Source organism: Puma concolor, chromosome B1 (assembly GCF_028749965.1).
Source record: "Puma concolor isolate L17-30 chromosome B1, mPumCon1.1.hap2, whole genome shotgun sequence".
NCBI lineage: Eukaryota > Metazoa > Chordata > Mammalia > Carnivora > Felidae > Puma > Puma concolor.
In genome coordinates this window covers 201,159,250-201,172,283 of record NC_141670.1, presented here as the reverse complement: position 1 = coordinate 201,172,283, position 13,034 = coordinate 201,159,250, and the positions used below count along the sequence as shown (strand labels likewise).

Here is a 13,034-nt window from a genome sequence, read left to right as displayed (position 1 = left end):
CTTACACATGTGTGTTTCTGTGCTCTCCCCGCCCCCCTCCCCCCCAATTTAGGTAGCATGACATTGTTCGCGGTCATCACCATCATCCTGGGATGCTTTAAAATTGGCTACTTCGTTGGATTCTCTGAATGTTTATCAGCCACTGAAGGCGTCTTCCCTGTCACACACGCAGCACATACTCTGGTCCAGGTAAACCCTAAGATGTTTCTGTAGGTCGCCTCGGCTCCTGTGGAGTGTATCCCAGGGCACACGAAACGGGAGGTGTGGGAGACAGCAAGAGGAGGCGTAATCCTTCTCTGAGGCTCAGTCCGTCCGTTGCCTCCGCTCTCAAATGGGTCTCTGTGTCCCCTTGGCTGTCTTTGTGGGGATCCTACGAGGGGGCCCTTGTAATGGAGAGTCAGGACATTTTGCCAAGCTTGAGGCTACCAGAAAAGGCTCGGGAGTGGATTTTCATATATGTTCTTGGGTTTTATTGAGCTGTCATTCACACACCGTACAATTCACCCATTTTGGTGTACAAGCCAGTGGTTTGGTGTATTCTCAGAGCTAGGCGACCATCGCCATAATCAATCTTCGAACATTTTCATCCCCCGCAAAGGAAACCCTGGGCCACGACCGTCACTCCTCTGAGTCACTGAAACATTGTATTTTGGAGATTTGGTCTTTACGGAGCTCGTTAAGGCTAAATGAGGTCACATGGGGGGGTGTCCTAATCCAATAGAACTGGCGTCTTTATATGAAGAGAAGATTGGGACACAGACTCACAGAGAAGGAAGACGGTGTGAGGACAGTGGAGGAAGATGGCTGGCCGTCCACACACCAGGGAGGGAGGCTCGGGACAACCCTGCCCACACCTTCATCTTGGACTTCTGGCCTCTCGGACCGTGGAAAATACATTTTTGTTGTTTTAAGGCACTCAATCTCTGCTGTTTTGTCATGGAAGCACTGACAATTTATTTATTGGCTACTTATTTCGGGGGAGTCAAATCTCATGATGACAGAGGCTTATGGTGATACCAGTGACAATCTGGAGAGTCTTAGTGAGACCAGAAAGAACTTCCTTCTTTACCTTCCTCCCTTCCTCCTTCCCCCTTCCTTCCTTCCTTCCTTCCTTCCTCCCTTCCTACCTTCCTTCCTTCCTTCCTTCCTCTTCCCTCCCTCTCTCCTTCCTTCCTTCCTTCCTTCCTTCCTTCCTTCCTTCCTCTTCCCTCCCTCTCTCCTTCCTTCCTTCCTTCCTTCCTTCCTTCCTTCCTTCCTTCCCTCTGAACCCAACAAATAGTATTCCCAGTATTAGGAATGCATGGGCGAAGAGCCACGGTCTGAGCCCTGCCAAGGTGTCAGTCAGATGGGGACAAATTACAAATATAGATGACAACACAGGGCTCAATGCTTTGACCAAAGTCACCCAGTGATGAGGGCGCACCAGCTTTGGGGTGAGAGGTCGTTTCTGCCAGGAAGAGCTCCAGAGGTGTCAGTGAAAGCAGGGTGTCAGAGATATTGGGGGATGTGTGGTCTTCCCACATGACGGGGAGAAGGTGTGTGGGGCCGTGGGGGGAGGCGGGCTGGGGCGACGGCACAGACGGAGCCATGGTTTAGCGGAGGGCTTAAGCGCATGGACTCTGGTCAGGTGATCTGACTCTGGCTCATACTCGCGATGGTGAGCTCTGGCAAATTACTTAACCTCTCTGGGTCTCAGGCCTCGCATCTGTCGAGCGCCTGCTTCCTGGGGTTTTGTGAAGATTGAAGGTGCTAATGTGTGTAAAGCACTTTGTAGTGAGCACTTGGCTAAGGCTGATGGCCACTTAGGAGCTTGAACTTCATATCTTGAGGGCAATGGGGAGCCATCGAAGACTTTAGGCAGAGGAATGACCTGGACAGATGTGAGTTTTCAAAATATCACTCTGTTACTTGGTGGGTTGCAGATCTCTATCTTCCTAATTTAGGGCATTTTATCAGTCAATTCATCAAGCATCCTATACCTAGCGGACATTTACTACTTGGCATTGCTACACTAGATGACTGGAGAATGAAAAACAGTATTTTAAAAAAATGGAATTTTTAAATTGTGCTAACCTACATACAGCATAACATTTGCTGTCTTAGCTACAGTTCAGTAGTGTTGAGTATATTCACACTGTTGTGCAACCCATCTCCAGAACCCTTTCGTCTTGCAAAATTAAAACTCCATCCCCATTAAACACTGACTACTGATTCCCTCCTCCCCCAGCCCCCGGTGCCCACTATTCGACTTTCTGTCTCTACGACTCTGGCTACTTCAGGGACCTCAGATGAGTAGGATCATACGGTGTTCGTCCTTTTGTGACAATTGGCTTTGTTTCACTGAGCTTAATGTCTTCAAGGCTCATCCGTGTTGTAGCAGGTGTCAGGATTTCCTTCCTTTTTCAGGCTGAGCAATATTCCATCGTATGGATGGGCCACACTGTCTCCATCCATTGATGGACACTGGATTGCTCCTACTTCTGGCTGTTAGGAACAACGCTGCTGTAAACATGGGCATACAAATATCTTTTTGAGACCCTGCTTTTAGTTCCTGTGGATATACACCCAGGAGTGGGATTGCTGGATTACATGGTAATTAAAAAAAAACATTTATTTTGGGTTCAGTCGGTTGGGCATCTGACTTCGGCTCAGGTCATGATCTCGTGGTTCGTGAGTTCCAGCCCCGCGTTGGGCTTGGTGCTGACAGCTCGGAGCCTGGAACCCGCTTCGGATTCTGTGTCTCCCCCTCTCTCTCTGCCCCTCCCCTGCTCGTGCTCTGTCTCTCTCTATCTCTCAAAACATAAACATTAAAAAAGTAAAATCAACAAATAAAATGTAATTTAACGTTACTGAAAAAACCGGGAAGGAAGATAACAATGTGTAGTTCCCTGCACATTCTTGTCAAAGTTTTACAGAGAACGTGCAGAATATCCTATTCCGAGGTTTCACTTTAAAACATCATAAACTTTTTTGGGGGTTGCCATGTGGTCTTTACGAAAGTATCAGTGAAGTAGCTGTCTAACTTGGAAGTCATTGATAAATCCTTTTACCAAACGTTTTCCCTCTTGTTGGGCTGAATGGCACCTTACCAGGAGCCACTGCTCTCTGTCTTTTTAGGACGTCAGATGTTTTAAGGACCATCCCCTGAAAGTGTTTTCAGAGCAGCCCAGTCAGTCTTAGGTAAAACAATGTGGAAGAGGTAGGATGTGTAAGTGAATTTTCTTTGGTGCTATCTGATTTTCTTTTTTATAGCTCTTCCTTGCAAAATGAAGATTGAACAGGGCAAATTTGTTGTTTATTTATTATTTAAAAATGTTTTTTAGATTTATTTTTGAGACAGAGAGACAGAGCATGAGCGGGGGGTGGGGGGAGAGAGAAAGAGAGAGAGAGAGAGAGAGAGAAAATCTGAAGCAGGCTCCAGGCTCTGAGCTGTCAGCACAGAGCCGGACGTGGGGCTCGAACTCCAGAACAATGAGATCATGACCTGAGCTGAAGTCGGACGCCCAACCGACTGAGCCACCCAGGCGCCCCGAAAGTATTTTTTTTTTAAAAAGCCCTCAACATTTGGCTTCAGGCCACTGGTGTAGGAACTGTTTGTTGGGTGTTTCTCGGAGGAAGCCTAACACGGGTGATAGAATCGGGGTGACGGGGATCGTGACAGGCAGGCGGCCACTCCCCAAGCCCCATCCCTGCTGACAGCCTCAACCTGTCTTCGACACCTTTCTCGCACACCTGGAGTCTCGCTTCCGGAGCGCGGTCCCCACTGGGGGGGTGGCACTGCCGCCTGAGAGGGCCTTGGTGACTTTCCATCCTTGGGACCCTTGGGATGGGAGTTCACGGACATCCCAGCATCTCCCCGCTCCGCTTCTGTGCGTTTCAAAGTTCTCAGTATGCGAACATGACAGTGGTTTTCACTGACGCATCTTTCTTTTCTTCCTTTATTTCCTAGGTGTATTTTCTTTGGGGGCATGCCAAGGATATCATCCAGTCTTTCAAAACCCTGGAAAGGTAAAAAGCGTGGGAACTGCTAGTAAAGCAGTTGAACTTGGTGTTCGTTTAGAACGCACAGACTCATCACTGCCATTGCACTTGGGTTTTATTTTATTTTTTTTAATGTTTATTTACTTTTGAGACAGAGAGAGACAGAGCATGAATGGGGGGAGGGTCAGAGAGAGAGGGAGACACAGAATCGGAAGCAGGCTCCAGGCTCTGAGCTGTCAGCACAGAGCCCGACGTGGGGCTTGAACTGGTGAACCACGAGATCATGACCTGAGCCGAAGTCGGACGCTTAACTGACTGAGCCACCCAGGCACCCCTGCGCTTGGGTTTTAAATGGGAGACCAACTCTCCCTTCCATCCCGACGAGCAAAGCCCGCGCTCTTGGCCTGGGGAGGAGCCCCTCCGCCATCCGCCTCTTCCTGGGGACGGACAGCCCTGGGAGTAGGCTATGTGGGTTCGAATTCTGACTCTGCTGTCGGTGACGTTTTCCTTTACGATCCTCGGTTTTCCTCATCTGTAAATGGGGTGAGAGGAGGGCCAGCCTCTGAGGACTGAATGAAGTGCTTGACATAAACCACGTGCCTGGTGCATAACAAGTGCTCAGTAAGCGTGGGGTCTGTCATTCTCTCTGTCACCTTTCTCTCGAGTGATTGTGAGAATCAAGGGAAAGAATCCATAGGACAGGGAGTGAATTAACTAGATGGAAGGTGTTACCATCACGTAAGAAAGCCCTGGGTGCCCACATACCACCGACTCAAAGAATCAGCATTTGTTTCATAGAAAGATCTCTTATCAGATCATGACAAACAGAAAACTCCCCCAGTACCATTTGAAATGACAACAGATATTGAAAAGATTGATTTATGGGGGCGTCTGGGTGGCTCAGCCGGTTAAGCATCAGACTCTTGATTTCGGCTTCGGTCATGATCTTGCGGTTTGTGGGTGGGGGCCCCGGGTCAGCAGTGTGGAATCTGCATGGGGTTCTTTCTCTCTCTTTCCCTCCCTCTCTCTCTGCCCCTCCCCTTGCTCGTGTTTTCTCTCTCTCTCTCTCTTAAAATAAACAAATAAACATTAAAAAATTTAGGAAAGGATTTATGGATGACCCCTGGATAGAACCATTTTGATAGCCTATTGAAATAGAAATAGTTTTCCCCAATCCCACCATGCAGAAAGGATCAGCCTCAACAGGCAGTGAAGCATTTAATGAGCTGCTACTGTGTGTAGGGTCCACGGCCAGACACTGTCGGGGATATGCAGGGATGTTGGGCCGAGGTACCCCAGGCACCTGGTGGGATGTCCCGGGGGCTGTGCCCCGGCAGCCCGTGCTATCCTCTATGGCCCTGAGTGGTCGCCCAGTGGAGAGAAATGGACAAACCAGGGACAAATGAGTTCTGGGCCCCGAGAACCCAGCAAAGAGCACTTTAATGGCCCCTTTCTCACATTTGATCCGCACGCGGGCTCTGTAAGGGTAACTCATGGGAACCACGCTTCCCTGCTTTGAAGGGGTGCGGCCCACAGGTCCCAGCAGATTAGGGGACTTACCCCATGTCTCCAGAGTGCAAGTGGCAGGCCTGGGATTTCTGTCCCGGGTTGTCCCACTTTGCATGCCAGGGAGCGAGGAACAGGTGGATCCTTCGCTCTTCCTCCCACAGACGCTTTTTAAGGATTATGCTTTTTAACTGATAAGATTGCAAGGATACAATAGGACCTAAGAATCACCTTAATGACACTTTTGTGTTTCCCCGAAATTCACATGCCGAAGCCTTAACCTTCAAGGTGATGGTCTTTGGAGGCAGGGCGTTTGGAGGGTAATTAGGTTTAGATGATGTGCTCGGTGGGGTTCCCCATCATGGGATTGGTGCCCTTAGAGGAAGAGACACCAGAGATCTCCGTCTCTCCCTCTCTGCACACCCAGAAGAGAGGCCACGGGAGAGCTCTCACCAAAACCAACCGTGCTGGCACCTTGACCTGTGACTTCCTGTCTGCAGAACCGTGAGAAAGAATGGAGTGTTTTGTTACGGCAGCCCCAGTTGACTGAGACGCCCCCCCACCCAGCGGTAACTACCGTTAACATTGCGGGCTGCTTCCTGACAGTTTTTCCATGAATACAGTTTTCAATCCTTTTTTCTTTTTAATTTTTTTTTTTTATTTTTTAGAGAGAGAGAGAGAGAGAGAGCAGGGAAGGGGCAGGAGAGAGGGAGAGACAGAGTCTCAAGCAGGCTCTGTGCTCAGTGCAGAGCCCGACGTGGGGCTCAAACCCACCACCCTGGGATCACGAACTGAGCCGAAAGCAGGAGTCGGACGCTTCACTGACTGAGCCACCCGGTGCATCTCCGTTTTCTACTTACGATCACGGCCCTGCCCTTCCTGCTGTGCTTGGTCTTTCCATTTTATCGTTGGCATTTCCTCCGGTCGGCGTTCGTCGACTGCCTCGCAGGTCACTGCCGCAGTTAGTCTAACCAGCCGCCCTCTTGTGTTAGTCTGCTCGGGCTGTGGCGACAGAATGCCACACGCTGGGCGGCTGAAACAACAGAAGCGCACGGTCCTCGTGGTTCTGGAGGCTGGAAGTCCAAGGTCAAGGTGACAGCAGGGCTGGGTTTGGAGGCCTGCACGCAGCTGTGTGCTGTGGCCTCACGTGGCCTTTCCTCTGCGCTCGCGGAGAGAGAGCTCCGTTCTCTCTTCCTCTGCTTCTGAGGACACCAGTCCTATTCGACCGGGACCCCGCCACTATGACCTCGCTGAACCTTGATGACCTCCTTAGAGGCCCCATTTCCAAATACAGTCGCGCTGCGGGGTTAGGGCTTTAACGGAAGAATTTTGAGGAGACACAAGCCAGTCCACAGCACCCAATCCTTCTGAAAGTTTTGTTGCTGTTATAAGTCGTACTGTGATGAACGTCCTCGGTCAAACATCTTTGGTGTTTGAACATCTCTGATTATTTGCTTGGGGTAAGTCCCTAGAAGTAGAATCGTTGGGGGTAAAGGGTGAGAGGTTTTCTTTTTTTTTTTTTTTTTTTTTTTTTCACGTTTATTCATTTTTGGGATAGAGAGAGACAGAGCATGAACGGGGGAGGGGCAGAGAGAGAGGGAGACACAGAATCGGAAACAGGCTCCAGGCTCTGAGCCATCAGCCCAGAGCCTGACGCAGGGCTCGAACTCAAGGACCGCGAGATCGTGACCTGGCTGAAGTCGGATGCTTAACCGACTGCGCCACCCAGGCGCCCCAAGGGTGAGAGGTTTTCAACAGACGTGTATGGAACATCTCGTCTACCCCCAGAGACTCCTGGCCGAGTGGGGTGGGCATGCTCACGCATAAAGCACTTTCTTTGAGGCGTGTTCCTCACGAGGACTTCTCCCACATTAGACCTGCCACTTAGGGGCCATACGATCACCAGCCCCCACTCAGCAGATGAGGAAACCGAGGCTCAAAGAAATGAAGCAAAGCGTCCAAGGTCAAGACACTTGCCTGTGCACGGCTGGGGGGCTCTGATTGTTGGCCGTAAATCCGGGTGACTGCGGTGGCCTCCTGGCTTTGCGGGCGGAGTCTTTCTCTTTCTAATGTCACTCACGCAAGCACAGGGCCTCTGCACTGCCCGGTAAGGCAGCCACCAGCCGCACGGGGCTACTGAGCACTTGAGCTGCAGCTACTTCCAACTGAGACGTGCGGGAAGCGTCTAACACACGTCAGGTTTCGGAGCCTCGGGCGACAAACCGAGTACAAAAGATCTCAGGGATAATTTTTGTTGCTGTTGATTCTATGTTGACGTCATAGCAAATTAGATCGGGTTTAAGAGAAAATGATGCAAACTATTTTCACCTGTTCCTTTTTTTTTTCTTTTTTTCTCACCACTTTTTAAAAACGTGGCTACAGGAAAATCTGAAATTCTACGTGTGGCTCACATCCGTGCCTTGCACTCTCAGTTTTTGGACGGGACGGCTTGAGGCCAGGCACCCAGACGTTTGGCAACCAGGGTCTGTCATCTGAGGGAACTCCAAGGGATGGGACACACAACTCCGTGCCCACCTCCTTGCTGGGTGTTTGGATGCAAGTCTCTCCCTGTCTCGTGGCCCCTTTCCTAACCTGGACAGCGAGAGGCTTGAATGAGATAACACACAGAGCTTGATTTGGCCTGTTCCGTGTGTGGAGACAAGTGTTAAACATTTTTGAGGTACTCCCCACCTTTAGGTTTTGGATTTCGACTTCTCTAGCAAAACTGGAAGATATGGCCGTCCCAAACGCACGTGCAGCAGAGGGCCAGAGCTGAGTGGGGGGTGTAGCCTCAGTTTGCTACAGTCCCCACCGCTCCCTAATGGACCCCAGACCTGCTTTATTCGTTGACGTTTCCTGCCAGGCCCTGAAGGCTTCAGAACTTACCACTCCCAGACCTGTCATTTTTGTTTGTTTGTTTGTTTGTTTGTTTGTTTGTTTGTTTTCTGGTCTTTTGAGCCAGGATTCCACGGCCCCATGCTTTTTGTATGTCCTGGGACTTTTCTCCGATCTAAGAATTCCCCTTAACTTGTTCGGGTCCATTTCCCTTCCCAAGGGTGGGGTTTGGAGGTACAGTAGCTGTGCAAACAGAGCTGAAAGCATAAACTGAGGTCAGAAGTGGCCCCCGGAGGCCTTGTGTTTGTTGTGGTCTGGGGCCATCAGACCCGAGTAAGAACAAGGCGGCCTGGCATGAGGAAGTGTCTGCCCTTAGTTTGTAGGACAGTTTCCAGGTCGGACCAACAAGAGGCTGCCAGCTCACGGAGACTCTCTGCAGCTGCAGGTGGCATTGGCATTATCTCATCGGGTCCAGCGGGCCTGGGATTGGACGGTGCCCTGTGCACCAGGAAAGAAGAGAAGAAAAGGAGCCGTGTGCATTATAAGTAGAAGAAAAGGCCGTCGGCCTGAGGCAAACAGCATTGTCTGCATTTGTGCTGGGCCCCGGGGTGAGCTGGCCACAATCTGTAGCTGCTGGGCGAGCACAGGGGCAAGCAGATGGGCAAACACCTGTTCCCTTCTCCTCTTGTGCCTGGATGTTATGCAGCTGCTCCAGGAAGCCAGGGTTCAAATGAGGAAAGTTTGGCTTGTGGTCACTTGTGGGAGCCCCCGAGGGGGCAGCTGGGGTTAAAACTCAGAGGAGAGGAAAGGTCAGGGTTGACGACCCAGTCACACCAGTTTTCCTCTGGGCAGATGGTGGACAAGTGTATGCTTTCACTCTGCCCTTCTTAGTGGGTTACCATTTCATCCCATACTGGTTGCTTCATGGTCACAACGTAGCTGCCACAACTCCAGCCTTCATGTCTGTATTCAAAGCTGGAAACAAAGCGGGGGGGGGGGGGACAGTACATAGGCTTTTTTATTCTCATCCTTTTCATCACAAAATCAGAAGATTTTGGGAGTGCCCAGTAGACTTGACTTCACATCCCACTGGCCAGAGTGGCCATGCCAGGCTGCAGGGGAGACCAGACAGCGAGTCTCTGACTTGTTTCAGTTTCTTTTTTTTTTTTTTTAAATTGTTTATTGTCATGTCAGCTAACAAATAGTGTATACAGTGTAGTCGTCTTCAGGAGTAGATTCCCATGATTCATCACTTACATACAACACCCAGTGTTCATCCCAACAAGTGCCCTCTTCAATGCCCATCACCCATTTTCCCCGCCCCCCACCCCCCTACACTTTCCACCCTTCGTTTTTTTTCTCTTCATTTAAAAATCTCTTATGGTTTACCTCCCTCTCTGTTTGTAACTTATTTTTCTTTCCCTTCCCCTATGGTCTTCTGTGAAGTTTCTCAAATTCCACATACGAGTGAAAATATACGATCCCTTTTTCTGACTGACTTATTTCCCTTAGCATCATACCCTCTAGTTCCATCCACCTTGTTGCAAAGATTTCATTCTTTTTCATTGCTGAGTAGTATTCCGTGGTGTGTGTGTGTGTGTGTGTGTGTGTGTGTGTGTGTGTGTATACACAATGTATGTGTATATGCATATATACACATCACATCTTTATCCATTCATCGGTTGATGGACACTTGGGCTCTTTCCATATTTGGCTATTGTTGATTCAGTTTCTTTAGAGGTAAGTGGCCAGACAGAGGGGGTGGATGAGGACCATTGGGTTGGCCAGCCAACAGTGAGGGCGTGCCCAACCCTCCACATTTCCAGTGTAGCCCTTCGTCTTTCCGTGATGGTTCTTTCCCCTTCTGGGAGAAAGGGTCCGGGCTGTGGTGGGGTTGGTGCTTGCTTTCAGTAAGCTTCCATGACTGGATCCCAGTTTCTTCTTGTCCCATCGACAATGAGCTGAGTATTGGCAGGTTCAAGATTAAGGCAGAATGCCAAGGCTGGTTTTGCAAGTTCCCACGGAACTGCCTCTCCCCAGATAGGGACCCACCTAAGGTCTGAACCGCCTGGCAAAACCAGACTCTCGGTGAAGAAGGAGGCACGCGCGCGTGTGTGTGCGTGCATGTGGGAGTGTGTGTGCACGATGTCTCCCTCTCACCCCATGGGGCTCGGAGCTTCCCAGGGCGGCTCAGTAACTGAGTCCTTGTGTTTTTCAGGTTTGGGGTGATCCACTCGGTGTTCACTAACCTGCTTCTGTGGACCAATGGTGTCCTGAATGAGTCAAAGCACCAACTTAATGAACATAAAGAACGTCTCATCACGCTGGGCTTCGGGAACGTCACAATAGGTGAGTGATAAGAGTTGTCCTGTCCCCGTGCTGGAACCTCTTAGAAGGCTGCAGAGACCAAAAATGTTCAGAGTCGGAGAGGCAGGTTCCAAAGAACGGCAGGGTCCTTCCACCTCAACGTTGGCCAGACAATCATCTGTTGTTGAAAGTCTTTCAAAACCTCCTAAGCCCCTCATTCTGGTTACGTAAGTAGGACGTGCTGAGGGTAATTAATGGTTTCCTCAGTGACTCAGGGACTTGCCGGACCCAAGGGTTATCATTTAGGGTACCATTTCTCATGGTACAGTTTGGTATGGAAGTGAATGTCTTTGTTTACAGCTAGGGAAGATTGGCAGTCATTGTGTTTTTAATTAAGCGTCTATTACCAGTTCTTTCTACTAAAAGTATAGCTTTGAAATACCCAGAGAGGTCTCAGGGTTGTCGTTAATTGGTTTGAGTTCATTTGAAGTGGTTTTTTTTTTTTTTTTTACTCCCTCCGGCTTGCACCTATGGCCCATCCTTATCCCCAACCCCCACCCCCACCCTGCTCCCGTTTGAGAGCCTGCCACACCTCCTTCCAAAGTTCTTTCGCGTTTATGACCTGTCGCTTCTCTATTAGAACAGTGGGGCTGAGAGGAATGTGCAGGGCGGAAATGTGCTGGGAACCGGAGAGCCCAGATTTGGGGATGTTCTCATCACGTCCTGGCTGTGTGACTTTTGGTAACCATTCAACGTCTCTGGGCCTCCCTTTTCTCATTCATAAAGTGAGGGGACCTGAACCAGGTTCCTTCAGGGAGTCCTTTTAGCTTTAATGTATTACTCAGGTACACTTACTGTATGACCCCAGGCCCGTCGCCCAGGGCGACTTTAAAACAGTTTTCTTACCAGGGACACCTGGGTGGCTCAGTTGGTTAAGCATGTGACTCTTGATCTCAGCTCAGGTCACGATTTCACGGTGTGTGAGTTCGAGCCCCACATCGGGCTCTGCACTGACAGTGTGGAGCCTGCTTGGGATTCTCTCTCTCCTTACCAGTGGGGTGGGGATGGTGAAGTCAGGGCACACGCTGTTTCTCCAACCCCCAGCCCCCACTCTCCACCGGCAGCTGACTCTTGGGAAAGTCCTTCTCTCTCGTCAACTCTCGTGTCCTCATTGGTGTCAGTGATAGCAATGAAAACAAAGCAAACTTCCCAAGTGTTTGCTGAGGGCCTGGCACGCTGTTCTAGTCCCTTCGTGTGGCTCATTTAATTCTCAAAACACCGTGGGGTAGTCAGTGTTGACCTTATCATACGGATGAAAACATCAAACCACAGAGAAGTTAAGTAACTAGCCCAAGTCCACACAGTAAGTAAATGATGAAACCCGGATCTGATCTGGCTCCAGGAACCTCTGTGGAAAGATGGAATTAGATTGATCTACAAAGAAAAGACTCTGTCAGCTCTAACATTCCGTTGATCTGAACCTTTCTCCTTGATTTCTTCCCCTGATTTTGCACAGGAGCGCCTTGGGTTACGAGAGGTGGGAAACCAGTTGTGTGGTGAAAAGTGCAGGGTTCTGCAAAAGTGAAGGTGATTTGTGCTGCCACAGGCTTTCCATTTGATTTTATAACTGGTCTCTACAAGTCACGAATTAAGGCAGTGACAAAGTGTAAAGAAAAAAAAAAACCTACAGTAGCACCTACCCAGAAATGCAGTTACATGCTGTTAATTTTAGGTTATTTCTTTGTCGTGTTCTATTTCTTGATCTGTAGTTAAGGCCATAGTGTATATATTCAATCTTTTTATTTTTTTGACTACAGCTACAATAAGAACTAAAACTTGCACGGCAGCTCAAGTGCACATCTGTACATGTGGACGCATATGCCACGAAATAATAACGTTGCTGTATCAGAGACACTTTCAAATTTCTATTGCATCTGGTACCATTCCATTCCATTCTATTCCATGACAAGTCCTTTCTGTTTAAAAAATACATTGGCAGCTACCCACTAAATTGATTTCATAACTGAGTGCTCAGCTGTGATATGTATTTATTTTTTTCATTTAATTAATTTATTTTGAGAAAGAGAGAGAGAGAGAGAGTGCACGCACACAAGCAGAGGAGGGGCAGAGAGAGAGAGAGAGAGAGAGAATCCCAAGCAGGCTCTGTGTTGTCAGCTTGGAGCCCGACGTGGGGCTCGATCCCATGACCATGAGATCATGACCCAAGCCGATATTAAGAGTTGCACACTTAACCAACTGAGCCACCCGGGTGCCCCCTTGTGACATGCATTTTAAAAATTCTGTGTATACAATTTATTCTTACTTGTTTCCATTGTTATGTAACATGATCACTTTCCTGTACCATTAAAACACAACTTCATTACAATTTTTAATGGCAGCCTTCT

General features: G+C 49.2%; 1 protein-coding gene across 1 annotated transcript in view; it reads left to right on the top strand.

The window, feature by feature from the left end:
* The window catches only part of OTOP1 (otopetrin 1), a 34,886-nt gene that overhangs the window by 10,608 nt on the left and 11,244 nt on the right, over window positions 1-13,034 (top strand). The window contains exons 2-4 of the mRNA XM_086705454.1: window positions 53-189; window positions 3,950-4,008; window positions 10,541-10,671. Of these exons, the coding sequence (XP_086561580.1) occupies window positions 53-189; window positions 3,950-4,008; window positions 10,541-10,671 (327 nt within the window). The remainder of the gene's footprint in view (window positions 1-52; window positions 190-3,949; window positions 4,009-10,540; window positions 10,672-13,034) is intronic.